The following is a 15,249-nucleotide window of genomic DNA, read 5'->3' as shown; positions in this document are numbered from 1 at the left end:
CCAAGCCCAGGCCTAGCCCCACTCTCCAGGGCCACAGGCCCAGCTCTCACTGCAGCAGCAGCTCGCGGCTGGCAAGCCCCAGGCGGTCATCACATAGCCGCGTCCTCTCCTCCTCAGCCTCCAGGTCCAGCGCGTGTGTGGAACGGGGCCCACCGCCACCTGCACAGGGTCGAGACAGCAGACGGGAGAGGGTTGGGGCGGCCAGGGAGCCACCGGCTAAGGCAAGCAGTGACCCCGCTTCGAGCTGGGGGGCCTGATGCACTGAGGAGGATCCCCTGGTCCTGGGGCCTCGGAGGGTCTGCCAAGGGCAGGTGTGGGAGCTGGGGAGCCGGGGCGCAGGGCAGGGCCAGCTGGGCCCCCTAGACTATCCCGGCCTGCCTCCCTCTCTGTGCAGGGCCTGTACCTTTGAAGGCGGGGGCGGCCCGGCCCTGCCGCGCAGTGTTGGTGCCGTAGGCTGCCTCAGACCGGCTCGCTGTGTCCTTCTGCCGGGCCAAGGCCACTGCAATGCCCACAGGGGGCTGCCGCACCTCCCCGTCGCCATGCGTGGTGTCGTGCTCCCTGCTGCGGGCACAGTCCGGCCTCTCCGACTGGCCTGGGCCCTTAGAGGACAGGAACTTTGCTTCCTGCTGGATGCAGCTGGCCTTGAGGCCACCCAGGCCCACCAAGGGTGCTTTCTGGCCCACCACCAGGGCCTGGCTGCTGTATTTGAGCAGGTTCTTCATGGCTGAGACCTCGTCCGGCGGCGCAGGCAGTTCCTGGGGCAGAAGAGCCGCCTGCTGCAGGCCGCTGCCAAAGGGGTCCAGGTAGGCGCCAGCCTTGCGCTCCTCGCTGATGGCCATGGCGGTGCCCTGGCCTGCCTGGACACCCCATGGGGGCAGGTGGGGCCCACTGTAGCCCAGGGATGCCAGCTCCAGGGACTTGCGCTTGGCCTCAGCCCCAATGCCCCCCTGCTCCACCTCGGCGGCCATCAAGTGCTGCTGGTGCCTGATGCGGGCCACCTTCTGTGCCCCTGGGGGGCCGGCCGGGGCTTCCTTGCCAACAGTCTTATCTAAAGTGCAGCAGGCCTGGGGGGCCTTCCCGCCCAGCGGGTCCTGGTGACCAGGCCGGGCACAGTCCTGTGAAGAGGTGGGCAACTCGAAGTAGCCGCTTTTGTCCAGACCGCTTTTAGGGAGTCCGGGGAAGGAGGCCTCGGGGCCTGCGCTGCTGAGATAGTCGAGGCCCTTTAGCCGGGGGTTGAGGGCCGCCTCAAAGCCCCCAGGCCGCCGCTCGCCCTTGCCCTCGGCCTTCAGGTGGGCATAGGAGACTCCATAGGGTGCAGCGTGGTCGGGGGCCATGGTTCCCTCCAGGTGCCGGTCCTTGCCCTCCCCTGCCACGGCACAGGCCTCGGCGGCCTGGAAGGGGCGGCCCTTGTCGGCCAGGTGTCCCACAGAAGGCACGAAGGTGGGCCCGCTGGCCTTTAGGTCCCGGGGGGCTTTGTCCTGCAGCGGGCAGAGCCCGTCAGGGCCCCCGTGCAGCTGCAGGCAGGGGAAGGAGCCAGCGGCTGTGCTGAGGGGCGGGGGCGGCCCGGCGTAGGATGCGGTGTGGTGTAGCATCTGCCGCCGCTCCAAGCACTCGCTGAAGGCCGGCCCGGGCTCCGGGGGGCCTGCTGCCTCCTTTGCACAGCGCCCGGAGGTCACCACCCCCGCGCCAGGCCGCCCCAGCATGCCCCCTGCACAGCTGGCTAGCGCAGCCCTGCCCATCTCGCCGTTGAGCACCTTGGTGTTGAGGAGGCAGGAGGTGAGGTGCTTGGGGCGGCCCTCGCAGGCCCCTCGGGGTGCGGGGCCGCCCTCCCTGCAGTGCCCGTCGGCTGGCACGGGCAGCACCAGCTTGTGCCGCTCCTTGCCACCGTCCTCCTCTGCCGCTGGCCGCTCCTTGCCCTCAGCGGCCTTGCCCGCCTTCTCTCTGCCCAGCTCTTTGCCCATGAGGAAGCGGTCGAAGTCCTTGGGGCCCTTCTGCAGCGAGCCTGCCTCACCCCGGTCTCGATCCCGGCTGCAGGAGCCCATGGGGTGGGCAGGGGCGGCCCGGGCCACGCTGGGGAAGTTGTGGTTGGCCGGCAGCAGCGTGGGCTGGGGTGGCAGGTTGCGCAGGTAGAAGTTATCTGTGTGGGAAAGAGCCAAGGTCGATGGGAGGCCTTAGGGGCGAGGCTGGAGGAAGACTCCCTGAGACAGGTGCTCCAGGTGCCTCCCGGACACCAGCTGGCAGTGACTCCAGGTTACAGCCTAGGGAAGGTTTTTGCTCTTTTTTTTTTTTTTTTTGAGACGGAGTCTCGCTGTGCCCTCTGTTGCCCAGGCTGGAGTGCGGTGGCGTGATCTTGGCTCACTGCAAGCTCCACCTCCCGGGTTCATGCCATTCTCCTGTCTCAGCCTCCCGAGTAGCTGGGACTACAGGAGCCGGCCACCAGGCCCAGCTAACTTTTTGTATTTTTAGTAGAGACGGGGTTTCACCATGTTAGCCAGGATGGTCTCGATCTCCTGACCTCGTGATCCACCTGCCTTGGCCTCCCAAAGTACTGGGATTACAGGCATGAGCCACAGCGCCGGGCTGGTTTTTGCTTTTGTTTTTATAAAATTGTAGTGAAATATGGGTAACATAAAATTTCCCATTTTTGGTGCACAGTTCAGGGGCACTGGGCACACTCCCCCTGCCGTGCAGCCGTCACGAGCATCCATGGCCAGAACCTCTCACCTCCCCGAACCGAAGTTCTGTCCCCGTGAAACACTCACCCTCTGCCCCCATGTTCAGCTCCCCACACCTCAGAGATGGGAGATGCAAACCCGAGGCCAGTCTCTCCCCTGCCTGGCCCAGTGCCAGTGGGGATTTTTGGGGGACGCGGGGCAGGCAGTGGATTTTCGGGGGATGCGGGGCAGGCAGTGAGTGTTACAGAGCATCTCTGCTGGGTCTTTACAAACAGGCACCAAGACCTTGGAAACCAGGGACAGGTGGCAGGCGCAGCTCCTGGCGCCCCCAGAGGAGAGGCAAGGAAGGACGGGCGGGTCGTGGAGGAGGGGCTCACCCACCTGCTGGACACCCTGGGAGCTCCCAGCCCCTCGGCCTCTCATCTGGGTGTCTCAGGCTGCTGGGGCTAGGGTAATGTGTTGAAATGCAGAAAGGCCAGTGGCTCCAGGGGCAGAGAGCAGCAGCTGTGCTCACCCTGCCTGGTGGGGGGTGAGTGTCTGGGGTCCCTGAAACGGTTGCCCAGCCTGGGCCCTCGGTCTGGGCCCTCCCTTCCCGGCTAGGGTCTGCCCCAAGCTCTCCACACTCCCGGCTGCCCTGGGGTTACCCATCGCCCCACAGAGGGGGCCAGGCCACCGCCTCTGGGGACCCTGGGGGTGCTGTCCCTCTCCACACCCAGCTGGGTGGGTGGGCAGCAGGGTGGTGCCAAGAGCAGAGGGAGCTGACAAGGGGAGAAACAAAAGAAACATTTGGAACTTGTAAAATTGTCCTCAGGCATGTAAATTCCTTGTCAATTTCCTGCTAATTAGAAACAAGGGGGAAGGGGAGCGGGAAGGGGCTAGCCCCAGCGAAACCTAATTAGCTCCATTTCCAAAACCAAATACTGTTCTTGGACACAGCTCCACCAAAATATTGTGAAAGCTGAGAGGCCTGGCCGGCCCACTGCCCAGAGGGAGTCCCCCGTGCTGGTGGAGGGGTTGGGTTTCTGGGGTTGGGACCCGCCACCTGCCCGCCCCTGACAAACACTGTCAAAATAACTGCACGCGCTGGGGCTGACGTGGGTCTAGGGGAACGGGGCCTGCGGGGCTGTCCTCTGGGCAGCAGAGCCCGTCCGCAGGAGCTGGGGTGTGGGGTGAGGAGACCGGTTTGGGTGCCTGTCCTGGGTGAGAGCTGAATCCCCTGGGTGGGGCTGGAGGTGAGTTCCTGGCCCCCATGCCTGCTCCCCTGCAGCTGGCTGGCATGGGCAAGGCCAAGGCCCTCCTGAGCCTTAGCAAATCTCGGGCTCCTGCAGGTGCGGAAGTGCAGGCCACACAGAGGTCCTGGAGTGAGTATGAGGTGGGGAGAAGGGGCTGAGGGGCAGCCAAGAGAGGGTGGGCAGACTGGCCTCGGGTCCCTACCCCACAGCTCACACTCAGAGTTGGGGTCATCATGGCCACTCATGAGCACAGGCTCACTGGGGTCCCCTCCCTCTGTTCCCCCTTCAGGGTGTCTAGTCCGCCTCCCAGGCCCTGTGGGGGCCTTTCTGGGCCTCTCCTCTGCCGCCACCCTGAGCTCCAGCCCTAAACGCCAGGGCTCCTGGGCTCCCGGGCTCCCAGGAGCTGTGCGGAAACCATCTGTCCCCACCTCCCTTCTCATCCCCCGCAGCCTGGGCGTCCCTCTCCACAGTCGGGACAACCTCCCAGTCCACCCCTCCCCACTGACCCCACCCCGTGTGTCCAGACACCTCTCGGATCCCCTTGGGGAGACGCCCCAGCCCCTCTGCACTGAAGCAGAACTCATCCCACCGTCCAACTGCTGCTCCCCAGGTGCACCCTCCCATAGCCCAGGCCAGAAACCGGGGGTCACCTAGACCCCTCTATCCCTCCCTGCCCCCAATCTCCCTCCTAGATATCACCGATGCCGGCCTCTGAGGGGCCCCACACCTGTATCGCTTCTCATTGGAACCCGGTAACTAACCGATGGCTTCCTGCTCCAGCCTCCTGGTGTCACCCCAAGGAGAACTTTTTAAAATGCAAATGAGATGTCACCCTACCAGAGGAAACCCAACTTGGAGATAAGGACCCACACCCATCCCACCTCCAGCCAGGCCCTCTCGGGTACCCTGAGGGGACTCGCTGGCACCAGGACTCGGCTCTGCTGGGCCTGAGCTTCCTCTTCCCCAAGGCCCCACCGGCTCTGACTTCTCAGCAAAGACAAACTCTGCATCCCTTCTTCAGGGATGCCTGCTGCCAATGGGGTGAGCAGCCCCTCTGTCCACCAGGACACAGGGCTGGGGGGCTGGGGGCTGGGCCTCGTGCAGCCCAGGTCTAGCCCAGGCCACCGAGTGTGTAAGCCAGGAAGTGCGGGCTTCTGTGGGCTTCCTCCAGCCCCCACAGGATGCATCCTCCTCCTGAGCCACCCCCCCATCCCCGGGCTGCTGGGGGCTGCAGGGCAAGGCCAGGTCCTGAGGAAGCCGGTGGGGCTAGGGTCATGAGGAAGGTGGGCACCAGCTCAGCTGCTCCCACCTGAGCAGTGAGAGGTCTTGAGACAGCGTGACCTGGGAACTGAACCTGCGCCTGGGGGTGGTCCTGGGCCCCTGGGTTTCAATCCTGAGGGGCAGGCCCACCCTCTCCTCAAGCCCCCACCCTGGCCTCCATGATACCTGGTGGGAGGGCTCACCTAGGCTGGCCTTTCCCTTGTGCCCCAGAAGCTCCTGCGCCCCCTCCCCACCTCCAGCATGCCTGCTCCCCACGCCGGCCCCATGCTGCACTTGCCTTTTTGGGTTCCATAGAAACGGTGCTGCCCATAGAGAACGTTGCTGTTTCCATGGTGATCCAAGTGGCTCACGGGTAGGAAGGTGGATGCCAGACTCCCCGAAAATCTGGGGTACCCCGGAGCTACAGAAGCAAGAGACCCAGTTGCAGAGGCAACTCCCAGCCCCCTGGCCCGCACTCGCCCTGACCCCAGGGAGGCAAGAAGCCGGCAGGCAGCCCAGGAGCGATGTCCCGCAGAGCCCAGCACGCAGCCGCCGGGGGGAAATCAACCCATCAATACATCATATTAACTCTGACTCGACTAATGCCATCCCTCCGGTGCGGCACAAATTGAATTGCTGATGGGCTGGGGAGAGGGGAGGACGGACGAGGGGGCCTCTGTTCCCTCCCAGCAGCACTCAGGATCGCGGAAGCTCCCAGGCTGGGCAACAAAAGGGACTCTGGGGAGGTTTTGTGGGAGGAGGGGGCACGGTGGACAGACTCTGCACCAAGGCCCTGGCCAAAGGAGAACCAGGCCCGGACTTGGCCTCCCCAAGGCAGGCCCCAGGGCCCAGTGGACAGCCCAGGCCAGGGGCCAGTGCTGCTGGGGTGTGGCCAGCCTCCCCCGACCCTGGCTGGAGGTCACAGGTGTGTCCATCCGACGCCGAGTTCCCACCATGGCCAGGCCTCTTCCGGCTCTGAGATCTGCACAGGGTGGGGAAGGGACGGGGGCAAAGAGTTCCTTGCACAGGCCCCAGCCCCAAAACCCCAGGCGGTGACTCCGAGTCATGCCAGACAGGCCCCTCTCTCGGCTAAGGGGTCTGTCTCTCCCTCAAGGCAGCCACATTTCTGAGCGGCCTGCCCCTGCCCAGCACAGGAAAGCCAGCCACACCCAGCCACCCACGCGGCTGGCCCTGGGCCTTGGGACAGCTCTGGCTGTGTGGGGCACACTTGCCCCCACCCAAGGGATGAAGCACAGCTGGCAGGTCAGGACAGGGCTGAGCATGGCCTGGGAGGCCTGCAGGCACCAGAACGCAGCCCAGGGGCTGCAGAGAGCATGTCTGCTGGACACCAGGGACACCAGCCACAAGGAGTGTGGCTTCTGGTTCCCCAGCAAGACCCCAGGCCACGGGCAGAGCTCTGAGACTCAGACCTGCCCAGCCCCAGCCCCAGCCCTCCGTGCAGTGCAGGTGGTGCCAGTGCCGGCCGGCCTGCCATAGCAGCTGCTTGAACGTGAGGGCCGAGCGGCTGGCTGTGGTTGGGGGTCTGGCAGCCTTCTGTAGGCCTGAGGAGAAGACGTTTGAGGCAGCAACCCACAGCTTCAACCTGCCGGAATGAACGCAGCTGGGCGGGGCAGGACGGGGGGCCCTCACCCTCTAAAACTCCTGCTCTGAATCTTCCCTGGAAAACAGGCCCCCTAGTCCAACTGGGGCACCCCACACCGCAATCCCAGTGGGTGCCCCAGCAGTGGCAGGCACTGTTCGATCCTCTCTGGCTCAGTGGATCCCAGGGAAATCTGTGGAGCTTGAGCCCCAGGAGATGCTCCAGGAAACCCAAGCTCTGGGTCACCAGCTCCAAGAATGCACCCCACACACGTCCCATTTGGTGTCGTGTAAGGCGTGAGCACAGGGAAGGCCCTGGGAAGTCCTGCGACAAGGAGGCCTGCTTGACAGGGTGAAGCCCCATCTCCCTGTGAGGCCGCACATCCCAGGCCAAGTCTGGGAACCTGGGGAGGGCGCCCTGGCCCTGGTGCAGCCCTGCAGCTGCCCTCCAGCTGAGGACACGGGGCTGAGGCTCGAGCCTGGCCGACTGGCCTGGTCTGTGTGGGAGCTGCATCTGGAGCAGCTGTTTACCAGATTAAACTCCAATCCTGGAAGATTCGACCAAAGCTGAGAGGGACGGGGTGGGAGCGACCTGGGGCGGGGGTAGGGGAGTGGCAGGGCAAGGGGCAGGGCCTTGGGGGGCACTGGTTAAACCTCCACAGCTGTCCCCCTTTAATTGGCTGCTGTTAAATGTTTTACGAGGCCTCATTTTGGTAAACAGAAGTCTGTAAATTCCTCCTTCCCAGACACCGTTTCCCAGGCACGGAGCCCCTGTCCCCCCTCCGGAGGTCCAGGCCTCCAGCCCATCCGCTCTCTGGGGGGAGCAGGCAGTCAGCTGGCAGAGGAGTGGGCTCCTTCCCGCCGGTCCCCTCTGGGGGCAGCTGAGGGTGGGCAGCTATGCGTGTCCCTCAGCTGCTGGGCCTTGGCTGGTGGCCCCTGGGCTGGGGAGCAGGGCAGCGCTGGCCAGGGCCCGAAGACCAAAGGCCTGGCTGGTGCCCCCATCCTTGCCTGCTTGGGTCCCCACCTCTGAGGACCCAGAGGGGAAGTTAGGGAGCCAGGGGAGGAGGAGGGAGTGGGGAGATGGGATGGAGGGGCGGGGAGCAGAGAGGGAGGGGCTGGGTACCGGAGAGGCCCAGTCGGCAGGGTGGGGTCATCTTTGGGCAGGGGGCAGAGAGAGGAAGGGAAAAGGTCCTCCCAGCCCAGCGACAGAAAGCCCCTTTCTTTTTCCCAATAAGACCATACTCTCAAAACTGAGAAAGAAAATTTAAAAATGATTTTTATGAATCAGAGCAGCTGTTCTGAGGCCAGAAGCCAGAAGGCAGGGCTGCCACTGAGGAGTGGGGGAAGGCAGGGCTGCTGCGGCCGGGCCGGGGACACACAGGCATCCTGGAAGGGGCTGCCACTGAGGAGTGGGGGTGGTGGTCCTGGGGAGGGCTCCAGGGGGACAGTAGAGGCCCCAGATGGCAGGGAGGGGACATTCCGGGACCAGAGACCAAGAGGGCTCAGCCAGCAGGGCCTGGGTCCATATGAACCCGGAGCCAGAGGTCCTCAACTGCAAGCTCCTGCTAGAATGTCGGGGCCCCAGAACCTCCCCTTCCCAGACCCCTTTGAGACGGGAGCTTTTATGATCACCCCAACAGACAAGGGCAAGCCCTGGGCTAAGCGAACCGCCAGAGAGGTGGGCAGGACACAGGCTGCTGGTGCCCTCGGAGCCTGGCGGAGCGTGGGGAAGAGCCCTGGGGGCAGTGGGGTCGCACCGAGGTCCCCACATCCTGCCCCTGCTACTGCGGTGGGCAGGAGACTCCAAACTCAGTCCCGTGATGGGACGGACTGCAGGAGACAGAGGCTCAAAGCCACAGGCACCTGATGGGTTAGTAAAGCCAGGGGGCCACGCGTGGGCTGGGCGGGGGACACAATGGCCACACCCCTAGACCCCTCCCAACCTCCCCCAGGCCTGAGCTCACCACGTCTGGGGAGGTCAAGGGTTGCAGGCAGGAGGCCTGTGGTGTGGGCAGGAGGAGAGAGAGTGGGCAGTCAGTGGGGGTCGGGGGTGCCCCTGGGGCAGGGCTGAAGGACAGAGGAGTGGGAGGGCACAGTGCAGAGAAATGGGGGCTGGGGACAGCCAGGGGTGAGGGGACCCTTCCTTTCCTCCTGCCCACCTGGAGAAGGGAGGCCTGGTGGCTTCTCACCCCTGGGGAGGGAGGAGCAGCCCCCACCCAGGGTGCACCAGCCCTGGCTGCCTGCCGGGCACCCCCACTCCAGGTACCTCATCCCCCTCATCCCTCCTGTGTTCTGACACAGCACATTTTCCCAACAGCCCCGCGCGTCGAGGCCCTGTCCTCTCCAGGCCAGCCCTGCGCCTTCCTCCTCTTGCCAGATCTGGGGAGGTGGCCACAACCCATCCCCCAGGCTGCCCTTCCAGGGAGCATCCCTGCCGTGGAAAACCAGGGGCTGCTCCTGGGTCTCTCAGGATGCTGGACTTGGGGTATCTTCACGGCCAGGTCTAGGAGGGAGGGACGCCAGCCAGCAGAAGGACCAAGATCACCTGGGGGGTCAGGGGACTTCCCACTGCAGGGTCACCCAGGAAGCCCCACTTGGGGCCACAGAGCTCAGGGCCCGGATGCTGCAGGCTCAGCAAACTTCTGGGGGTGCTGAAGCACACCTCGAGCGCCCTGCCCCAGCCTGCACGCCTTTGAGGGCAAAACCTTCTGCAGCGGACACCCCACCATCCTGACAAACGGCAGTGCCTCCTCCCTGGGGGAAGGACTGGGCACCTGTGTCTGCCACGCTGGCCTCCCACGGCTGAGCCTCGGCCTGTCTCACACTGCAGTACCACCTCGGCTCCCACATGCGCCTGGCTGGGCGGGCAGTGGGTCATGCAGTCAGCTGGGCGTGGCCCCGGGCCTGGAATGTGCACGTGGGCAGCCAGCCTGGGAGGCCCTGGGGAACGTGGGAGGCTGTGGGCACTGTCTCAAATACCCACTGTCCAGCGAGGGCCCATCCTCCTGGCTCAGAAGCAGACACCCCTCCCCCACCTCCTGCCAACTCTGCCAGATCCCCTGTTACTCCCCCCACAGTGACCCCAGGGGAGTCCCGGGAGACCCCTGGCCTGGCAAGTGGTCCCTGCTCCTCTTGTGGTTCTGCACATCGTCCCTGTCATGCAGGACGTCCCTGCCGTGCAGCCACACGCACGAGGCTCAGCCTGGCCTCCACCCGCCCGCGACTCAGCACTGGCTCTTCATGGGACACCCCCGTCACTCAGGGTGTCAGTGGGTTTCAGGTGCAGTGCACGGGTCTACCCGATGACCGCCAGGCCCCGAGTGCTGGGCTGACACAGATTCTGAAACCCTGTCCGCATGGGGCACACAAAGTGCTGTAGTTGACGGATGATGGCTGCCCTGAGCACACGGGGACCTCGGTGGACTGACGACACCTGCCCTGGGCACAGGAGGGACCTCGGTGGACTGACGACACCTGCCCGGGGCACACAGGGGCCTCGGTGGACTGATGACTCCTGCCCTGGGCACAGGAGGGGCCTCGGTGGACTGATGACACCTGCCCTGAGCACACGGGGACCTCGGTGGACTGATGACACCTGCCCTAAGCACAGGAGGGGCCTCGGTGGACTGATGACACCTGCCCTGGGCACACAGGGACCTCGGTGGACTGAAGACTCCTGCCCTGGGCACAGGAGGGGCCTCGGTGGACTGATGACTCCTGCCCTGGGCACAGGAGGGGCCTCAGCAGTGACTGCAGCTGTGGGCAGTTCCCACTCCCACTCTAGGGCCGGAAGGGCCTACAGCCTTGCAGCAGCCCCTTCCCTAGTCCTGTCTGCTCTCTGCCATACACCCCTGCTCCCACACACAGGCCCCTCACCCCAGGTGGGCAGGCCCCCGGGTGTCCAGGCTGTGTTTCAAAGTGCAGCTCCCGGGACATGAGTGGTTGCCGGGGGGCACAGCAGGAGATTCGTTCTTGGAGCTGGAGTGCCCAATCCTTGGGGCCCCCTGAGGCTTCGGAAGCTCAGCCTCTTCCCCATCCACAGGCCTGCAGGGAACTGGCCCAAGTGGTGACCCACAGCTGCCTCAGGGGCGGGCCGGGCCAGCTCCATCTGTTCCCAGGCTGAGCAAGGTAGCTAAGAGCGGGAGCAGGTGCCAGGTTCCCATGGGAGCCTCCAGAATGAACGCAGCGGGCAGCCTGCCCAGGATCCAGGCACCAACCCCACAGGGAGGAGCACAGCCTTCCTGGGGATGGGGGGGAGGGTGGGCCTGGGGATGGGGGGGGAGGGTGGGCCTGGGGATGTGGGGAGAGGGTGGGCCTGGGGATGGGAGGGAGGGTGGGTCTGGGGCTCGGGGGAATGGGTGGGTCTGGGGATGGGGGGGAGGGTGGGCCTGGGGATGGGGGGGAGGGTGGGCCTGGGGATGGGGGGGAGGGTGGGCCTGGGGATGCGGGGGAGGGTGGGCCCGGGGATGGGAGGGATGGTGGTCTGGGGCTCAGGGGAACGGGTGGGCCCGGGAGGGTGGGTCCAGGGCTGGGGACGGAAGTTGGGTCCAGGGCTGGAGGGGAGGGTGGGCCCGGCGATGGGAGGGAGGGTGGGCCCGGCGATGGGAGGGAGGGTAGGACTGGGGCTCGGGGGGAGGGTGGGCCTGGGGATGCGGGGGAGGGTGGGCCCGGGGATGGGAGGGAGGGTGGTCTGGGGCTCAGGGGAATGGGTGGGCCCGGGAGGGTGGGTCCAGGGCTGGGGATGGAGGTTGGGTCCAGGGCTGGAGGGGAGGGTGGGCCCGGCGATGGGAGGGTGGGCCTGGTGATGGGAGGGTGGGAGGGTGGGTCCGAGGCTGGGGCCGCCCTCAAGCCACAGGGGGCAATGGACAGTTCTCGGACCGTGGAGCTAGAAGCAACCACACGACCCCCAAAACCTTCGCCGGCACCCTGGACATCAGCTCTGGCTACCAGGGAACTCCCTTCCGCCTGTCCACCAGGACCTTCCTCACGTTCCCCAGGCAGCGTCCTTGACACATAGGTCATTGTACTGGGGCCACAGGCACGACACCAGCCAGCCCACACACAGGCACACAGGAGACGGTGCACCTGCCGGGGCGGCTGCACCATCGGTTAGATCCAGGGATGTCAGCCTAGGAAGGCCGCACCCCATCCCCAGTGACCAAGGCCACTGGCCCCAGCAGTGGACAGCAGCTGCAGGACACGGGAGGGAAGTTGCTCTTTGTGCCTGTATCACATGGGGTCTGGACAGCTGTTCTCGTGGGTGTGGCACATAGAGAAACTGAGGCTGGGCATATGAACTTGAAGCTAAGGCAGCTCTGGGTCTGTAAAGACCCCTGCCCTGCCCACCTGCCCTGCACATAGCAGGGGCCCGTGCCGCATCTGCCACAGTCCTGCCCTGTCCTGCGGTGCCTGGGTGTACGCAGGGGCTCGGGTGCAGCCTCCTGGGTCCCAGAGCAGCCTCTAGCCCAAGTCCCTGGCTAAGTCCCTGGCTCCTGGAGAGCAGGAGCTTGCCGGGCAGAGGGGACACCCACTCCAAAGCACGGCAGGTCAGAGGGCAGGGAGGGGATGAGGGGACAGGCTCTCAGTCACACACAATCCTCAGCCTGTTTCCTCAGCTGTAAAATGGGCGCAAGCACCACTGTGCTGTGCAGCATTGCCAGGGGGAGGCAGGTGCCATCCCAGGGCCAGGCTCACAACAGAAGTGCAGTCATCCTGCTCAACCTCAAGCCAGGGCTGGTCCTGGGAACCCTGAAGCTGCAGGGACCAGGCCCTTTATCCAAACCAGGGGTGGCCCTCTCCCCAACCTCCCTGGGGCTCAGGTTCTGCCACCTGGGATGTCCCTATCCTGGCTTCCCCAAGTCTGTGTCTCCCCTAGCCACCTCCATACAGCCCTCTGCCAGGCGTGGACCTGGGTGCTGGTCACCATGGCCATGGGATGAAACCCCTGCACTCAACAGTGACTGGCAGCACTCAGCCAGGCCGTGAACATGAGGCTCATAAAGTCTCAGTGGGCTGGGGGTCGGGAACTGCCAGGGCCTGAGGGCAGACTCCAGTGGGGACAGGAGGCTGGGACCCTGGCAGGGTGGCCGGCCAGGGCAGGCCACGGTGAGGGGCCGAGGGTATGGGAGGGCTGGCTCCCGAAAGCCACAGGACACCTCCGGAGGGGGGATCATAGGCCTGGATGGGGCAGCTGCCCTCTGGCTGAGAGAAGCTGGCAGGAGGTAGCCGGCCCAGCAGAGCCCCTCCACCCCCACGCCGGGACCCCCACGCTGTCCCCTCCACCCCCACGCCGGGACCCCCACGCTGTCCCCTCCACCCCCACGCCGGGACCCCCACGCTGACCCCTCCACCCCCACGCCGGGACCCCCACGCTGTCCCCTCCACCCCCACGCCGGGACCCCCACGCTGTCCCCTCCACCCCCACGCCGGGACCCCCACGCTGTCCCCTCCACCCCCACGCCGGGACCCCCACGCTGTCCCCTCCACCCCCACGCCGGGACCCCCACGCTGTCCCCTCCACCCCCACGCCGGGACCCCCACACTGTCCCTCACATCCCAGCAGAGCCAGCTTGTCCCCACTGGCCCAACTCTCCCTCACACATGGGCAGGGACAGCAGATCTAGGCAGGGCAAGGGCCACACCCCCCACATAGATGTGGGGGTCCTGGAGTGAGCCCAGGTAGAAACGTCAGTGCTGGGGTGGTCAGCGGGCCTGTGGGAGACAGACCAAGAGGCTGTTTTAGCCACCGAGGAAACTGAGGCCGGGAGAGGAAGGAGGAGCTGAAGGGGTCTGGGAGGAAACAGCAGGTCCCTGGCAGGCATCACAGGAAGGATGGAGCTGGGGCCCCAGTACCTCTGAGGACACTCGGGGTGGGTGGGTGCTGGTGGGACCTCTGTCCCTCAAACAGATGTGGTCGCAGCTCCTGCTCACTCCCAGCAGCACCAGCGAGTCCTGAGACCTCAGAGGGGACGAAGGGGACAGAGGAGCAGCTGGCAGGATGCAGGAAGCTGCGGGGCTCCGTTGGCAGGGAGTGCTCGGCATGCGTAGCCCCGGACCCCCGGGAGCTGGCCAGGCCCAGTGAGAAGTGGCCGCTGGTGGGGCGTGGTTCTGACCAAGAGGCCGGCCAGGCGGAGAGCCAGCGCGTGTGTGTGTGCCTGCCGCCCCCATGGCTCCCCCCAGGTGGCACAAGAGACCACGAGTGGCCTCAGTGGGGAGCTCAGCAGCCCCTGCCCCCACCCCTTCCCAGCTGAGCCCCCCAGGAACAGAATCCTCTTTCATTGGCCCTGTGGGTGGTCCCGGCCAGGCAGCTGGGGGGTGCGGTGGGGAGGGAGGGGACCAGGCCTGCTGACAATAGGGCCAGCTGTGCGTGCCCCCACCCCTGCTCTCATCCTCATCCACCCAGGACAGGCTGCCCAGCAGGAGCTCACCTCTGCCCCTGGCCAGTTCTGCCTCCCACCCCCACCCCAAGCCCCAGAGAGGCCCACCGCTGGTGGGAGTGCAAGCCTCGGGTGAGCTGCGGGCCGGGAGGAGCTGAACAGACAGGCTCTGCCCAAGCCAGATGTTCCGGGCAGCTCCTCCAGCTCCAGGCTGCCTCTGCTGCACCCCCAGCTGCTCCCCCGGGGAAGCAGGGAGCCCTGGCCCGCTCGAGGGGCTGCCCTGCAGATGGGGAGACAGGAGGCCCCGCTTGGCATGGGGGGTTCCTGGGGCTACCCCAACCTGGGTTCCTGCTGGCCTGCCCCACCCTGGCCTACCTACCCTCAACGAAAGCCCTGGGCTGGGGAGGGGGTGGCAAGCTGGCTTGGCCGGGCACCTGTCTCCTGCCCATCCTGGGCCACTAGAAGGAAACGTGGGCAAGGCCGACCGCCCAGGCAGCCCGCTGTGCCTGCTGGCCCCCACTCTCCGGCCGAGTCGCGTGCCCCCCACCCACCTCGCTCCCCTTCCCCCATGAACACACACGGCAGAGAAACAGGCCCGGCGCACGGGGAGCCAGCTGGCACCCTGTCAAACTAGCAGCCAGGCATGTTGCCCGGGCAGCCAGCCAGCCTCTCACCCTGGCCCGCCCGCCCTGGCCTCTGCCGCTCAGCTCACGGCGCGGCAGCTCCATGTGGTCTGTCGGGGAGCACGGCTGCGTGGCAGGGAACCCCCGCAGGGAGGGGAGGGGATCCCAGGGGGTGGGACAACTGAACTGAAGGCAGAGCAGGGGACAGCAAGCTGGAGCACGGGCCTCGCAGGTGTGTGGCCTTGGAGGCTCTGCCACCCTCGGGGGGCACCCACACCCATCCTCAGCCCCGGGTGGGCCTTGCATTCTGGGGCCCAGACAGGCGGCTCAGAGGCCACGCCCTGCGCCCCCTTGTCCCGCCTCCACCCGTGCTGGTCCACCCAGCCCACTGTCCCGCACACGTGCCCACCCCCACCTGACACGGACAGCGGGAGATGCATCTCGCCCAGCCAGGGTGCCAGGTGCCCAGCAGGGTGGACAGGTG

At 66.0% G+C, this 15,249-nt stretch overlaps 1 protein-coding gene across 5 annotated transcripts in view; it reads right to left on the bottom strand.

Annotated features, from left to right (window-relative positions):
* The window catches only part of BAHCC1 (BAH domain and coiled-coil containing 1), a 70,972-nt gene that overhangs the window by 22,426 nt on the left and 33,297 nt on the right, over positions 1 to 15,249 (bottom strand). For all 5 annotated transcript variants that reach the window (XM_054670761.1, XM_054670763.1, XM_054670764.1 and 2 more), the window contains exons 4-6: positions 5,466 to 5,588; positions 404 to 2,137; positions 51 to 159 (exon numbers count right to left, since the gene is read on the bottom strand). In XM_054670761.1, coding sequence (XP_054526736.1) covers positions 51 to 159; positions 404 to 2,137; positions 5,466 to 5,588 — 1,966 coding nt within the window. The remainder of the gene's footprint in view (positions 1 to 50; positions 160 to 403; positions 2,138 to 5,465; positions 5,589 to 15,249) is intronic.

This window comes from Pan troglodytes, chromosome 19, assembly GCF_028858775.2.
Source record: "Pan troglodytes isolate AG18354 chromosome 19, NHGRI_mPanTro3-v2.0_pri, whole genome shotgun sequence".
Classification (NCBI taxonomy): domain Eukaryota; kingdom Metazoa; phylum Chordata; class Mammalia; order Primates; family Hominidae; genus Pan; species Pan troglodytes.
Note: the sequence above shows the minus strand (reverse complement) of the source record. Positions and strands in the feature narration are given on the sequence as shown.